Consider the following 17,664-nt stretch of genomic DNA (forward strand, 5'->3'; position numbering starts at 1 on the left):
GGTATGTGGTAAAGAAAAAAATTCACAAGTTAAATCTTAGAATAATTCTTCAATAAATGTGTTGTCAGCTCTTTCCACTCATATTTTTAAAATTTCAGCATTTTTATTTTTGCATTCACTGAAAGTAGTTCATTAAGGTAAGGATTATGCATGTTATTTATTAAAAGTTTAGACTCACCTTGAAGGATGGTAAAAATAGATTATTGGTTTTAAACATTTTTATCCTAATATATTTCAATAGATATATTTATCTGTGTCTGAGATATGAATCAATGAGGACTGAGGTATGTTCGCTTTCAATCCTGCTATTTACAATGGCAACCTTGAGCTTAAATGGGTTTATGGCAGCAGAATTCAGCCAAATGGGTTCTATCTGAGGTAAGCATTGGACTAAAATAGGAAAATCCCACAAGAAGAGCCTCATTCATGTTTATGGATTCATACAAGCTATTCCTGGTATGAAACTCAAATGAAACCATTTGAAAGCTGAAAGCTTGTACATTATGAAGTGATGCTGGAAATAGCGCTATTGGAAATGGAAAGTTTCTTTAAAAAATAAAAAGGAGTCACTGTATCTATTTTTATACAGATTAATTCTGAATGGCTACATATATCTGACTGGATTTTTTTTAATACCACCTGAGTAAAAGTCGAATAAAAAAATAGAGATACAACTTTCTCAAATGCATATCATTCCTTCATTTGTGCATTCATTTGTTCATTCTTTTACTCAAGGAGAATTTATTGAACTTCTAAGATGTGCCTTACATTGTGCAAGGGCTCAAGGGTTCAGTAGGTTAAACACAAATAATAATTAGACATGCTTCTGCTCTGATGAAAATTATCAACTCGCAAGAAAGATGGCCCTGGCTGGGTACTCAGTGGGTTAGAGCATCGTCCCGATACACCAAGGTTGGGGGTTGGGCACATACAAGAAGCAGCCAATGAATGTGTAAATAAGTGAAATAATGAACCCTTGTCCCTCCCACCTCCCTGTCTCTCTCACCCCCTGTCTCCCCCATATCAATTTATTTATATATATAAGTATACACACACACACACACACACATATATACACATGACATAAAATTCAAGGAGTTACAAAGTAGTAATGCTCCGTGATTAGAAGAAAGGGAAAGTATGAACAAAAGATAGTTTAGAACAGGGTCTCCCAAACTTGACTGATCACCAGAATCACCTGGGAGCTTTTAAATACACATTCTTTTCTTCTAGTTCAAGATGGTGTATCAAGTATATATATTTCTTTTAAAAAAATACATTTCTTTCTTTTAATCCTCACCTGAGGATATGTTTATTGATTTGAGAGCGAGAGAGAGAAAGTTTTTTTTTTTCCAAGGTTTTGAAAGGAAATAACTTTGGACCTAAGATTCTATAGCTAATCAAACTATTAGTGTTAAGGGTAAAATAAAGATTTCAAAAACAAAGGCCAAATTAACATTCTGAACAAAAATTATTTTTTGAAAAAGTTTATAAATGTGCAAAGACTCAGTTTTTGCCTAGTCAATTAACATATATTTATTGAGTACCCATTTTGGTATTATTTAGGAAATTGAGATAAACAATAAACATGACAATCCCTGCCCTCAAGAAACTTATATTCTAATGGAGATAAGTTTCATGCATCCTTTTTGAAAGAGTTATTTGAAGATGTACTCCAGCAATACATTGGTAGAAAGCAAGAAGTTATAAGAAATAGAACTAGTCAATGAAAAAAATCTAAGATGAGAGAGGTCTGCCACACTCCTAAAAAGCATTGATTCAAATTAGAACAAGAAGTCAGTGTGCCCCATGAAGAATCTCCTACAGAAAAAAAGGAATACAAATAGATTCAATGTCATAGATAAAGTGATAATCAACTACAAGATAGAAGTAATATAGTGGGGTAGCAATTATGAATGTTCAGCAATATCCAGTTCAATCCTTCCTGGGTAACATTTTTCAGTGTTCCCTACAGTTAGGTGGGACTGCATAGTTGAGTTCTGGCCAGTGAAATGTGAGTTACATTTTCAGGACAAGGCAGTCAAGAAACAGTGGATTTTCTGTTTGATCTTTCTTCCCTTTGTAAGCTGGATGGATGGGATCCAATAGAGAACTCCAGGGTTTTAGGGTTCTATTTGTTACTGGAGCATTTCTTAATTTATCTTAACTACAAATATGATTTTAAAAAAGGAAGGAGGGAAGGAAGGACGGGGTGACTTCTTCCTTTAATAAGAAACAAGAAATATAATCAGGACTCAACAAAATAAAGTGCTCATGATAAAATGCTCAAAATAAACTCATGATTCAATAAAAATTCAAGATAAATGTGGCCATATGTGAAGGCAGAAGTTAGGTTCCAAGGAGCAAATGAATCTATGAAGAATCAAGAAAAAGGAATTGGAAAGGACAGGAAGGATAAACAGGGCAGCAGCTTAGAAGAAGGCAAAGTTCAAGAATGACCGTGGCAGGTTCATTTATTCATAAATCCAGGGACACTATACAACCACTCACCAGAGTCATTTTCTGATGTTGGTGGAATTAACCTACTTTGGATCTGGAGCAAAACTACAGAATACATGGAACTTGTAAAGTCAAGAAGCATCTGTATGTATAAGCAGAGGACAGACAGAGATTCTGAACTGGAGGAGTAGCGGGTAAGGAGGAATGATGATAATGAATAAGTGTGGCTCAGAAAGATTAGCTTGGTCGGCCACATTTCTGTATACTGATCCTTCCCCAAGTTCTGATAGTTCTCTGCAAGCCCGTGCGCAGTTTACAGTATTTAAGACATCCAGGTCATCTGCATTAGAAAACACTTATGGAGCAGCTGCGTTTATCCAGCTAAAAGCAGTGCAGTGTAGGGACTACTCCTGCCCTGAAGGAGTTTCCTGTCTCACTGGGCCCATGTAAGGTAGAGAAAGCAATAAGAAACCCAAGGCAGCGTACAGGAAGAGCCAAGTGACTGGTGCAGAAAATCAAGTACCCTTACAGGGGTTAGAGGAGGGAGGAAATCTGAGGTTTGCAAAGCCGGGGCCAGGGATGAACTTGAACTGCTGAATCTTGAGGGGTGGGCAGAGTTTAGGCAAGAAGAAAGGAAGAAGAAATGGTATCAACAAAGGCAAGAAGATAGGCATTGGGGGCCAAAAAGGGAAAGAGTTCTGCTATGAGATGGCGAATGTAGAGCGGCTCTGAATTATACAGGGCCTTGACAACAGGAAAGGGGGTGGGGTTTATTGTGTAGACCAGTGATTTTCAACAGGTGTGCCACAAACATTTTTTAAAACATGCAATACCTGACTATTTAGTCAGGGGCACTGACCTCTTTTCCTTTAGATTGTCAAGTAAAAAGATGACAACAGCCAACACAACAATAGCCATCCAGTGTGAATGAATCAAAATTATACCCATATTTTGTCAGATTGGCAAAAATATGTTGTTTGGTGTGCTGTAGAATTTCAGTAATTAGTTCGTGTGTGCCATGAGATGAAAAAGGTTGAAAGCCACTACTGTAGACAATAGGTAGCATCAAAAATTTTCAAGATGAAAATGGTGGTACAAGACCTTATGTCATTTATTTTCCTAGTATCCGTTTTTAAGCCTCTGGCTATGTGCAAATACCATGTCAATTCAGTCTGGTTCTGGAGCAGCCACAGGGTCAATTAGCCTTGGCTTATTGAGAGTTACGAATAAAAAGTTCTGTTCTAGAAGATGGAACACCCATCTGTTGCCAAGATTTTTCTTTCCTTATTACTTAACGTTAAAGGAAGGAAACCTCTCAGGAGTTCTGAGAATTAATTAGTATCTCCTAAGGGACTTTCTTATGGCTGTTGTTACTCATGTAGTTTATCAAAGAAAAGATCTCTCTTTACAAGCGTGACCTTATTAATCTTTGTTGAATCAACCTCATACACTCAGGAAAGATGAGGGGTGGGTGGGTAGGGAAACCGAAGTATAGTGGGAAGGGTGCCTATAGACGTTAGAAAGGATCTGGGGGCTGTGAGGGCTCCGAAAACCTGTTTTATTGTGGAATAGCTTTCCTTTTTCTAGTTAATAGGCAAACTGCATAGTTATTTTCTAACATGCTTTTCCTTTGAAGTCACGATGGCCATAGGTTCAAATTCCTGGTTTTCCACTTACGAGCTGAGTGACTTAACTCCTTCAAGTTTTAATTAAATAGTTAAACAGTTCCTGCCTCATAGGGTTGTTGGATGAAATAATGCATTAAGACATTAGCACAATGTAATCACTCAGTGAAAGTTGGCTGCTGTTATTATTATTGGCTGCCAAGTAATTGGATGGATGATTGTGCCATATAAATAGAGGGATGAGAAAGCAACTACATAGAAAATCAGTTTCACCAATGATGGCTTAGTACTTAATTCAAAGAGTATTTAACCATGTTTTAAAAGCACACAATTTGGGGGAAATGTTGATTCTTTATAAAGTCAATCTCCAGAGAGCCATAAAAGCTATTTTAATCACTACAACTAATTACAAGGAAGTATAAATCAATAAACTTTGCTAAATGGTCTAAAATATAATAAAGAAAACCATCATTAACAATCATCCAGGAAGCCACTGTCTTTAATAGTGAGATGATGTAAAAGTTGGATGAGAAGAATGAATTTTATTATTTGAAAACTCCAGACATTACCAATGCTTTCAGGGAAATTCTTAATTTAGTAGAGAATCATGGCTTTTAACAATGATTATTTACTTTATGTAACATAAGTTTATTACTTCTAAATTATATGTGTATTAGACCTGCAATGGAAATAAGTGGCCATTTGCAGAAAGATTCTCTGCTCTTAGTGTTTTTCAGATCCTTTCTCAGTTCAAAACCATTCCTACTCCTAAAGCTGCAACACTGTTCCTGAGCCCAAATCAGCACTGCAGTCCAGCTGCATGCAGAAAGCCCTAGATTTCTTCTCCTGGTCCTGTGTGGTGGTTACTGACCCAGGTCTGGGAGTCCCAGAGCTATCACCCGATCCTTCAGGAGCTAGCACCTTGACACTGCCTAAGTCAAGCTCCTTTGAAGTGACTTTCCTGCAAGTTCCACATATGGCCTCCTACATCTCATTGACCAGAACATAGTCACGTGGCCACATCCACTGCAAGCAAGCCTGGGAATGTAGACCTTTACTTAGGTGTATTGCTCTCTGAGAATGGATACCATTGGACATTAACTAGCAATTTGCCATACATAGTCATCTGAAACCAAATGAAAAGTCAACATTCTTCGAGAGAGCATTTAAAGTAGTAACAGTGAAATGATCTTCCCTTATGATAGGCTCAAATAAAATAAATGAGACCCACTTACTCATTTGACAAAAAATGTGTAGTTACTACTTGCCAGGGACTGTGCACGGCACTAGGGAGATGGGAGTGAGCTAAAACAAACATCCCCAGTCCTCATAAAATTTTTAGTGTGCACCTTCCTACAACAGGAAGTGAATGAATGATTACAAACTGGTGTGGATTGTCTATGGGGCACCTTGTAAATGCTCAGAATTGAACTTTGTGTGCTCAACTCAGTAGAGAGAGACAAAGGAGCTCTCTTCATTCGTCCTGGAGTCAGCTGGAAGTGCCCCATTCGATGGAGGTTATGCATCCTTAGCACAGAGGTGGTGTTCCTCTTCTCTGACCTTCCTCACTGCTGAACAAGGCTGTCTTAAATAACAGAGGTCCTATCTGCTCAGTCATATCCCCTGTAGCTAGGAGAGAGTTCTCCCTGTTTTTAGAGACCCGAGGCTACAGTCATTGCTCAATCTAAGGAACCTGGGATGTAGTGCCCCACTCTCCTTGCCTGTGGCAAATACATGAGCAATTACTCAAGGCTTTCTGAGGATCAAAAGCATTAGTCTGAAATGGCTAGTCTAACCCTATAGGAAATGCCAGGATTTCTGCTTTGATTTGCAAGGGCCCTTTCTGATCTTATAATTTCATCTGGAGCTAAAATGAAGAATTTTATATGCATGGCCCGTATTCTTCATTAGCTAATAGTTGGGTTGACCTTGAGGTTCTGACATGGTAAAATAGTCAAAGGACAGAGCACAGTGTTTTTCTGCTGTCATTTTGTGGAGCCAAGGATTATTTGTCCTTCTGAAGAGTGGCTTTATTTTTAGCCCCATGCAGTGCTTTAGATGGATGTCCTGTCTGTTTCTACAAGGCAGCTCAGGTAACCCAATCATAGCCAGTTTTAGGGACAAATTCTTTTTGTTCCAATTTAGAATCATCAAGCATTGCTAGAGAAGAGATATTCACTCCCCTTAACGAGAAAAATACATGGGTAAACAACGTATCCATACCATATGTTGGATTTCCTTGACTCTTTTTATCTGAAGCTTTGGGTTTGCGTATATAATTTCATGGTTGCATGGAGGACTGTTCGGCTCTGGTGCTGCTAAGGAATGGATGCAGTCTAATAAAATACCTCAAATTATGGGGAGACTCTAAGGTTGTAAGAATAAGGACAGTAGGAGTCTCCTGGTGTTCAGGGAAACATATACAGCTGGGCTTCTGGATTAGGTGGAGAATTGGAAGGAACCAACGTGGTTTCAGCGTTCTCATTAGCAGAGGCCAGTGGTCCTCCACACTGAGCTTGGCCATTAACTCATTTCAGAGCTGTGCCACAGTTAATAACTCCAGGCATGCAGGCATACTTGCCAAGTTATCTGGTCCTTATTTCCCACTTGCTACAAGATCATTTGCTGATTTTGGCACTATAACTCTGAGCCATTAAAAATTGCAATTGGAAAGAAAAGAATGACATTTCAAGGCTTGTTGACACTGCCAGTTGAGGCAGCTACAGGGCAAAGACCTCCTAGTTCTCCCTCGGGAATCTCTAGCTGAGGTGCTACTCTCGCTCCGAGAAGCTGCCTGGTACCTGAGTTTGTGTTGGGTTCTGCAGAAAATGACCTCTGCTGTTCCTTGGTGGCTGGTCATGAAACCAGGTTTGTGTCCTCCCAGATCATTTTCTGTCCTCTCTGGTATTGGTGGCTTCAAGGAGAAAGCTAAGGATGCTGGGCGTCCATCACTACATGAAATTTAAAATACACAGGAGAAAATGATCCATCATTCAACTTGACTGTCCAGTTACATGCCCCTCTGTCACCACCACCACCACCACCCCACCCTCGCCAAGCACAGCTGCCAGTTTCAGAAATTTGTGACATATCTGTGTGAGCCCCATGCTCAGACTCAGGCCCCTCCTGGAGGAATACTTCAAAGAGAACATCCTACCCCCCATGGTCAGCTGCAGTATTTCCAGATTTCTTTTGGCTAGTCATCACTGAGAACCTATCCTCAGATGCCAGGACTTGGTTTATATCCCTTCTCTGACCTGACTTCCTTTTCCTCATAGGCTAGGAAGAAAGTCACCATGAGTATCTCTCTTTTGATATCTTAATATGGCAGCTAAGGATAAGAAAATTTATCTCAAGGATAAATTGTGGAGCTTTTTAGGATAATTCATGGTAACGGAGATTGTGGGGGGAAATATCAAATATCACAGTGATGCATTTTAAGCCTCTTTTGAAATCTGTCAAAGGACACCATTGGTGAGGTGCCTCTTTGGTTAGGATGGTCTTGGGCAACGCGGGCCAGGAGGCCATCCACAGTAGACTCTGTGCCATCCAGCACTCCCTGAACAATCCTGGCCCCAAACGAGTCACCATGTTTGGCCCTTCTCTCTCTCCGAAAGGCAGAAATTCTGAAAGGCAGAGTTTTTGGCATAAAATGATCTCATGGACTTTGACACAATGTCACACTAAGGAGGAAGGCACAATACCAACTCCATCGCCAACATGGCGGAAGACCTAGCAGGAAGTGAGAACATTCCCTTACCCACATGGACCCTAATGTGATGGGGACTCTGGCCGCTGACAATGGCCAAAGGCTAATCTAGACTTTAATAATCATTTTGGAAGGAATTCCGTTTTAAAAAATAATTTATTCAAAATGTATGCCAAAATAATTCTAAAAAGTATTAGTTTCTATTAGTTGACCCCAAGCAAATGTGCATTTAACTACATGACCACAGCCATTACTTCATAGTTTTTTTTATTATAGACTTCTTTTTTATCCACATGAATGTTAAAGAAACTACAACAGAGTTAAATACCATTTTTGATAACATGATTATATTCTTAATTACACTCAATATTAAACTGTAAAATATTTCCAGAGGAATACAATCTTCATTCATACAGCAGGCAAAGTACCAGAGCAGAAGGGGGCCACGCTAGGTCTGTCCAGTTTGCTATGAAAAGCTTGTTTGTACAGCTGATGCCATCCTAGCTGTCAAACGTGATCCCCACTCCTAGGACAGGTCTTGTGTTTCCGCCCACAAAGAATCACCTCTTCAAAAGTAACAGACAGTTCTTAGAGCTGCCCTCTCTGAGCGCGCAGCACTGAGATCACGGGGGACCGCCCACGCATTTCCCACCCTGGTTGGCTAACAGCACTCCCAAAGCTCTCTCTGGGTTCAGTTGGCCTTTAAACACACAAAGACTCAAACTTTGGTTCCACCAAAAGATGCGACAAGCATTGACTGCTCTGGTTGGCTCCCCCCTCCCCCCACTAATGAACGGCCGCTACAGTCTATTTTACATGGTTGTCCTTGCGGCTTTGAGGTCACTTGTCCTTGGGTTCTCCTGAACCTGATTTTGTGTTTGATTCTCAAGCCCTTTCAGTCACAGTCTTTATGTGGGTCGGAAGTGCTCAGCGGCAGGCTGTATCTTACAGGAGAACGAGAGTAAGTGGTTCTGTGCACCTGGGTAAGACAAAAAGCGCAGAATGACAAACTTGGCATGATATAAGCAGATAATTAAAAAAAATTAAGTAATATAGTATTGATATATCCTAAGGGAAGACATTTTTAGTACAGTTTGCACTAAAACTTTTAATGGTGACTGTGAAATCATCTTCCTTTTTAACGTATATTTGTTTATCTTAGGTTATGCATCTCCATTGTTGTTGAGGCCAGACTAGAACTACCAAAGCCAAGTGTGATGCCTTCTGTACAGTAAAGCCATCTTGTTGGCTTCTAGAAGCTCCCATTTGTTTTTGGACAAACATTAAGACAACCTGCAGTGAAGGGACAGGCAGAGTTTCGTGGTCCAGTGCCCCGCTGGATTGGATGGATGGTCCAAGTTCATCTATATTTCCTGACCTGGGGTGTTAGAGCAATTATTGAAGTATCCCTATAAGTTTTGTGATTAAACACCAATGAAATCATTGGATTGGTTATTAACTGCATTTTAGTAACTAATACTAGAAAAGGTGAATTAGGCCACAATTTCAGGTGATAAACAGGGGAGAGCTGATGGAGTGTGGACCTCAGAGCCGAGTTTGAGCTGAGTTTGGCTCAAATCCTGCCACTTTCTAGGAGTGGAACTACAGAGAGCTTACTCGTCTCTTTACATTTTGGTTTTCTCAGCAATAGAATGGTGAAAGTAGCAGTATTTCTCTCAAAAGGTTGTTTTGAAGATTAAATAGGATAATTGACATAAAGTGCTTAGAACAGTGGGAACACATTGTCATTCTCAAAGGAGACTCTTGAAAGAATCTCTCTGGGTTCAGTTGGCCTTTAAACACACAAAGACTCAAACTTTGGTTCCACCAAAAGATGCGACAAGCATTGACTGCTCTGGTTGGCTCCCCCCTCCCCCCATTCCCTCCCTGAATATGCCATTCCCTCTCCCCGCCCCCTTATCTTTGATCTATACAAAAAGAAGACACAGGATGTTCCATTGCAATCCCTCAACATCCTCTTAAGACATTTTCTTCGTTGTTATTTTTGTAGCAATCATTCCAGAAGTAAAATAAAAATAACAACAGTTCACCAAAGAGGTAGATTTTGTTAGTAGGAGAAACTTGTATTTTCAAACTCTCCAGAAGGATATAAAGTAGTAACTAGTGATGGAAAAAATGCAGACATGAGGCAAATGTAGGTGGATCTTGCCCTTGAGTGTTGTATATAATCTTGAGTAGGCTTTAATAAAAGCAGCCCCTTCGCAGGAAGGGAGAGAGAATATGGCAGGAGATTTGCATGCAAGAGTCAAAAGTTTAGAGCTGGCGAAGACTTTGATCAGGTTTGGCCACCACATTTTATAGATGAGTGTGAGACTCAAAGAGATTCAATGATATTATTACTCAAGATAACATAAGGAGGTAGAATCAGATTTAGAAGCTAGACTTTCTCAAAACCACCCCAGTGATTCTAGTAGGAAAGAGAAGTGGCTTTAGAGTCATGTAGGCCTGGGCTGAATCCTGGCTTTCTCACTCACAGCTAAGTGACCCCACTGAGCCTCGGTGTTCTCACGCATGAACTGGGGATAACAATAGGACCTCCTCTATGGAGTTCTAAGGATCAAAAAAGATAATGTGGTGAAGAATTTAGTTTACTATCTGGTATAGTTAGTATACTCGATGAATTACAGTTATTATTATTTCCAGCTTGGTCAATAAGTTTCTGCATGACTATGAATGAGCCATTTCCTGTGATTCACTTTCCACTTACATAAAATTATTGAGCTCTCTGTGAAGCACATGGGTGTTTCAGTTCGGTACATGGATGACATTTGCATAATGTTAAATGGTGCATGGAAGAAAAAGAATGTGGTAATAATTAAATGAATGTTAGCATTTATTTGGGGTACAGATTACACACAGATTATACTAGGGTATCTATGCAGGACACAGAAACAACGAAGGTAAGGAAGGCTGTCAGGAATAATTATGGTATTAAAAGAGGTCCCAGATGAACAAATTATACATACAAAATTTTAAAATATTTTTCAAGTCATTTCCATTGTACTTGTGAGCTCACAATGAAACAAATCTGCAGAGCAGTAGAGTGTCTAATCTACTAGGGCTTGTTTTAGGAGGTAGTTTGAGGATAAATAAAACAAACTACACTTTACACAGCTGGTAGCTAAACAAATAGAATTCATTGCCCCTATGGGGACTGTGCCTAGGTTGAAGAAAGGCTTAGATAAATCCATGGCTAATGGACTTTAAGGAGTTATCAAGGGAAAGTTAAGAGTATTCAGTGTATATGCCTAAAATTTGAGGCTGGTATCATTCAGAACACCAATTTGGCCTTTTAAATGGAATCACACAGTAAGTAATCTGGTCTGGGTGGACCTTTATTTTGATTCAACATGGAATTTCTTATGTCCTAATATAGTGCAAAGAAAGATTTGTAGAGCAGTGATATGTGGCGGCACTTGCTCAGCTTATTAAGTGGATTGCCTGTGGTTTTGAAAAGCTTCCTCCTCTTAATAGTCATATTGGAATCCACTGGGTGGCAAGAACACAGCACACTACCTTAAGGGTCACTCTTGCATAAGACATTAATGCATCAGTCCCTAATTTGGAAACCTGTGGCCACTCAGCAAGACAGAATTTGTCTCTCTCCCTTGGTGTAATGATTTTTATTTTGTAATCTCTCTTGGGTAATTCCTTTGCAGGCTTGGCATGTTGAGAATCAAATACTGCCTCCAACAATATGGTTGTGATTCTCTGCTTGGCTGATTTAGCTCAGCATTTAAGTAACCACTAATCTTCTGAAAGCACCAGGGTCTACTTAGAGAAATCCCTGTTGTCTGCAAGGATGGAAACAAAAATCAGCATGGAGGAAGCATTAGTTACTAAACACAAATCAATCTTTTCTCCCACCTAGCTGTAAGCTTTGTCACCACCAGAGGCGAGGTTTCTGGGCAGTGAATCTTCATTTTGCTGGTGTAAGAACAGCTCATGTCTGACAAGCAGGGAAGTGAAAGAGGTAAAAACAGAGTGTATTGAACTTCCTAAATATAAATCAAACTACATTCTAATGGACAAATCTCACAAACAAGGAATAAGAAAAGCCAGATACATGATTTGTATGACTTTTATCATTTGTAGACTTTGCTGACTTTGTTATACTTCAATAAAAGATTATTAATAAGAACATCCTAATAGAGCCTCTTTGATCTGAAAGAAAATTATTTTGACGCTTTGGGTTTATCAGCATTAATTTTGGATGATTCTTGCCTTGTTTTCCTTGACACTCTGGGTTAAGATTTACTGGAGTCTGACTGTTCTAAAATTATTCATTTCACACTGCTGGTGCAAACCTGTCTACTATAATGAAGTCAACTTCAGACTTAAGAAAAATGTTCAGCCCTGGCTGGGTGGCTCAGTTGGTTGCAGCATTATCCCATACACCAAAAGGTCATTAGTTTGATTCCTGGTCAGGGTACACACCTAGGTCATAGGTTCAATCCCCAGTTGGGGTGTATACGAGAGGCAACCGATTGGTGTTCCTTTCTCACTTTGATATCTCTCTCTCTCACACATCAGTTAAAAACCACATCTTTGAGTGAGGATTTTAAAAAAGTCAGTTACATTTATTAAAAAAAAAAAAGAAACTTGAATCTATAGAATGGAGCCAACCTCACAGGCCCATCTGCGTGTAACTTCATGGAGATGAAAACAAAATAACTTATTATTTGACCACCTCTGTTGCAGAAACGTCTATCTGCTCACAGAAGACAGGAAGTGCATGCATTAAAGCAAGTAGCATTGGATCTAAAGTCCGGAGCCCTAGAATCTCTTCCTGCTTTGGCAACACAGACATAAAACATCCCATCTCTCTTCTATCTACCTCAGTTCCCTGTGCGTCAAGTTAGGAGAAAAACATGTGAATGAGAGTATATCTGGGAAGTTTTGAGCTCCTGGTGAAATATGACATAATCATCATGATTTAAATCAAATACTAAAGGTTATCACTAATACATATGATGGCAAGAAGTAGGATTGTCATTTGCACACGGTAGAGGAGGCTTTTGATATGCAGAAGAGGCACATGAAGGAAAGAAAAGGAACTATGAGCCTACATTGTACGGAATTCTTTTTGCGAATAAATTCCATTGAGGTGAAAATGTTTCAGAGGGAAGAAGTGGGAAGATTCATTCTGAGGGAATGGTCAAACTGATAAATGACAATCCTAGTTGGCCATGAACATTCACAAATGCTACCTCTGGCATTTGAGTTTTATCCTGATTTAGCAATTCCAACTGTTAAGTCATTCTAACATATTGGTACAAGAATAACAAAATCCTAGTTTTTGCATCCCTTCAATTCTAAGAATTATATTTTTTTCTTCCATATAATCAAAAAGTTGCTTTTGAAACACTTAGTTATGTTCTGAATATAGTCATTGAATTTTCACTGTCTTCTTTTCCTTAGGAGTCCAGAGTATTTGTCTTTTAAATTGTTGCCAGGGATGCGACCTTGAACCTGGCTTCAGCTGTAGAGAAACTGTAATCGGTTTAGGAAAAGAATGAATTACTATTGCTAAAGCAGAAGCTCTCAGAGGTCTATAGTGTCTCTAATTGTTCATATCACCATCTATCATTAACTCATTCCAAGTCAGATTTCAGGAAGACTTTTGGGAAGCAAATGAGAGACTGAGAAGATGAAACACACTAGGCAAGACTCCTGACACTTCAGTTCCTTCAGAGGGGCAATAATCAGGGGGTCAGGTAGAACCAGAAGAGCAGAAAACCTCAAAACAGAATGAAGATCATTCCCACAGAATGTATAGAGAATTTCCTTAGTTTTAGAAAATTTCCGTAGAATTTATAAGACCCACTTAGCTGTTTATTTAGGAAGGCCTATGCCATTTAATGAAGTTCATCAGTACACTGGCTTAAACACAGTATACCACTTGATCAGTCTGTTGGGCTATTTCAAATACATCAATAAAGAACATGGCCAAGCAATTACAATTCAAGGAGTTCAGGGAAATCTCTTTCCTCTGGTGAACTCACCTTTTAGCTTTTGCTGAGATGGGCCCCAAGCTTTTCTTTCCTGATCAGGCTTGCTGCATAGGGGATCTGTAAGATAAAAACAAGCAAAACTCTCCAGATTAAGCCCAGTTTAGAGACAGATGTATAATGGAGATCTTTCATCATGCCTAACAATTTGAATACCAGTGGATACTCCCCGAGGAGAAAAGGTCTCCATCTGCTCAGCAGCATGGAGCTGCTGGGGTGCAATATTCCTGTTAAAAAGCATATCTAGGACAGAACAGGTGATCACACCGATTATTGCTATAGTTAGTCTCTGAGGTTACTGTGTGACATTTCATTTAAAGAAGTTTTCAAAATTTTACATTTAATAATATGGTATTCTTATTTTTTTTATTTAGGTACAAAAGCTAAGTTATGATGTTATCATGTATGTCCAAGGTCACAAACCAAGAATGTGATTACCAACTAGTTCAATGTAATCTTTCATTTAATTAGAGTGATGAAATATGCTATCGTTATAAGTCACAAGTAAGATGAACTAACTAAACACAAACTATTACTCTGGGTAATATCCCAATAACTACTAAGAAGCATCAGAAATAATTGCACTGGCTGGAAAATATGACCCTTGAGAACTCTACCTGGGTAAAGTTGAACATACTTCTCACTACTGGGGCATTGAATGAGAGCCTGTCACATTTGATATGTACTTTTCATTAGAAAATTCAAATGGTTGAAATTGGACGACATACATTATTTAGATTTGCCTCTGCACTAACCCCAGTTAAGGTCCTCTCTCATTATGCTGCTTACCTTCATCATCACAAAGCTTAAAGCAGAACTTTAAAGATTCAAATCTATTTTGCATTTAAAGAAATAACTATTCAGCCTTCTAGGATGTAACATGAAATGGGGCTGTTAGGTAAAAGCAACCAGGGCAATAAAATTATTGTCATTCAATTAGGCAAAGTTTTTGAATGCTGCTATATACATTCCCCTCATTCCCAACATATTTATGTTTTGCTCTCCTGATCTACCAGTCCATAAATAAGAACCTTTATTAATAGAAGGAGTTGCAAATCTACAGTGACCCTAGTGACTAAGATTAGCTGGACCGTTTTTGCTGTAATAACTGGTCAGTTGAATCAAACAGTCTTTTTAATGGAAAACAAGGGACGAGACGGAAATCACCATCTCACTGTTTTATGTGCAACCACACCGGGGATGTACCTGATAGGTGTATAGCTGGTAAAGGGCACGGATAGCAGCACTGGAATGAATGATTCATATAGCCCCACAAAAAGTTCAGCGTCCTAATCTCGTATTTTCGATCAGCTAGATAACTATGACCAGAGCAGGTACAGGGGGACCTACTCTAGTTACCTCTTCTTTTCACTCTAGGTCATGCTACACCTGCTGCCAGCACAGACACCCAGTCTGGGTTTTCCATGATGGTGCCTGCTGCAATAGGCTGAAACACACGATCACCTCTCTCTTTAGATGCATGATGTAACAGAGACTTGAAAGGAATTCTGTTATTTAGGAAAACAAGTAGAAATGATACAAACCTTGGGGTAAAAAGAATTAGCTCATAGAATGTATTTGTGCCACCCTCACACTTAGAAAGCACCCTCAACATCAAGATCAGATGCTGTTAAATGTTCAGTGTCTGCTCTGGGCCAGGCACTTTTTGTATAGGTAAGTCAACAACAGCATGGGCCAGCTCATCACCGCCAGGAAGCTACTCACCCTAACCCAAAGAAAACTGCCTGAAGGGGTCTGCTTTCAGATCTAAGTCAGAATGCCTGCCTGCCTTCCTTCCTTCCTCCCTCCCTCCCTTCCTTCTCATTTTTTTTTCCCTGAAACAACAATGTAGCATTTAAGGGGGGGGGGGGGGAGGACATTTTGAAGTGAGCATATTCAATCCCAAATCTGCAGGCCAGAATTAAACCTGTGCCAACAATTATCCCCACTCAAATATTGACTATTGCCTTTCTGTCATTAAAACAAAATGAAATAAAGGCCCCCCAAAAAGACAAACAGCAAAGGCTATGATCTCAAAATCATGTATTTTTAATTCTAAGTCCTAAATCATGAATGATAAACAAACAATATATTAGGACATGGCCCAACTGTAATGAGAGCTACCCTATTTCCTTGATTCTAGGATGCACTTTTTCCTCTCACATTTTAATATCTCTGAAATTGGGTATTACATTTGGTGGCATCTCAGAACAACAGTTGAAACCTTCTTTTCTTGTGATCCATCAAATGAGGTTGCCTCTTACAATGGACAAGACTTAATATTCCATGAAATGCAATATTGGATTTACAGAGACCTCAGCAAATGTGCCCCAGCATGGGAGCTCAGGGTCCTGGGAGTTCCATTTATGCTAATTATTCCATGTAAAGTTCCTATCATAGAACTTATAAAAGCGTTCTTGTCATTTTGACCAGCTTAAAAATTACCAAGACTGGCATGGACAAAAAAAAAACAAACAAAAAACCCCCCAACCTTTAAAGTTATTATGTTACCTCTAAAATACCCAGTTGACTCTAGTCTGTCAAAAGTATTGTGGTATTACCAAAATTGATGAGTTCTTAGTTTGTGCCAAGAGAGAGTTAGCCTGAGCTCAGACATTCAGGTGAGTCAACATCTTGAAAGTAGAAAGATGAGAAAAGCTACAGAACTACAGAGCAGGTAATTGCATTGTCAAGATGCAGAGTAATCGATCAATAGTTGGAAAAGGTCCCACAGCAGCCCAAGTCTGTCGACTACTGGAGAACCTCAAGGCAGACTCCACGGAAGCTCAGACTTACATCACCCACAAAACCAAAATCCTCTAGTGGCCTGGGAATCTTTTTCTAAAAATATAGTGCAAAAAAGTAACTATTCTACCTACTTTTAAAAAATGTAAAACATATTTAAAAAATTCTGAGTTGAGACGAGAGAAATCTGGGCCGTTCCCATCCCAATGAACACGGGAGAGTCTCCAAGGAAGGACCATGTCACTGAAGAGCTGTACCCCTGCCAGAGGGGAGGGTTCCTCCAGCAACCATGGAGGCCTAGCGCTCGCTCCTTTCCCCGCAAGGAGGCCTGGTGCTCCCACCAACAGGAAGTTGTAAACTGCTTTTGCCCAAGTCCACGTGGACGAAACATTAGTCCAAAATCTATGGATGGAACACTGTTTTACTTGAGACTTTAACATTTTTTTTATTTTTTATTTGTATTGAATTTATGGAGGTAACATTGGTTAATAAAATTATATAGGTTCCAGGTGTACAATTTTATAACAGTGATCTTCAACTGTTGTCATCTCATGGTACACATAAACTAATTACTAAAATTCTGTGGTACACCAAAAAATATATGTTTTGCCGATCTGACAAAAAAAAAGTGGGTATAATTTTGATTCACTCACACCGGACAGCTACTGTTGTGCTGGCTGTTGTCATTTCTGAATTTGACAGTCTACACCAGGGGTGTCACACTCATTTTCACTGGGGACCACATCAGCCTCGTGTTTGCCTTCAAAGGGCCAAATGTAATTTCAACTCCTTAATTGTTAAGGAGTAATTACATTTATACAGCCCTAAAATTATTTCGGCCCTTGGAAGGCAACTGCAACGCTGATGTGGCCCCCGGTGAAAATGAGTGTGACACCCCTGGTCTAAATGAAAAGAGGTCAGTGTCCCTGACTAAATAGTCAGAGTATTGAAGGTTTTAAAAATTCTGTGGCACAGTGGTTGAAAATTGCCGCTATAACACATCGTCTATATATGGTATTGTGTGTTCACCACTCCAAGTCAAATCTTCCCCCATCACCACTTGTCCTCCCTCTACCCTCTTCCATCGCCCCCC

At 39.5% G+C, this 17,664-nt stretch overlaps 1 protein-coding gene across 1 annotated transcript in view; it reads right to left on the reverse strand.

The window, feature by feature from the left end:
- Positions 1–8,044: 8,044 nt before the first annotated feature.
- SKOR2 (SKI family transcriptional corepressor 2) overlaps positions 8,045–17,664 on the reverse strand; it is a 41,944-nt gene continuing 32,324 nt past the window's right edge. The window contains exons 8-9 of the mRNA XM_053913144.1: positions 13,821–13,886; positions 8,045–8,773 (exon numbers count right to left, since the gene is read on the reverse strand). Coding sequence (XP_053769119.1) covers positions 13,824–13,886 — 63 coding nt within the window. The 3' untranslated portion in view covers positions 8,045–8,773; positions 13,821–13,823. The remainder of the gene's footprint in view (positions 8,774–13,820; positions 13,887–17,664) is intronic.

This window comes from Desmodus rotundus, chromosome 10, assembly GCF_022682495.2.
Source record: "Desmodus rotundus isolate HL8 chromosome 10, HLdesRot8A.1, whole genome shotgun sequence".
NCBI classification, from domain to species: domain Eukaryota; kingdom Metazoa; phylum Chordata; class Mammalia; order Chiroptera; family Phyllostomidae; genus Desmodus; species Desmodus rotundus.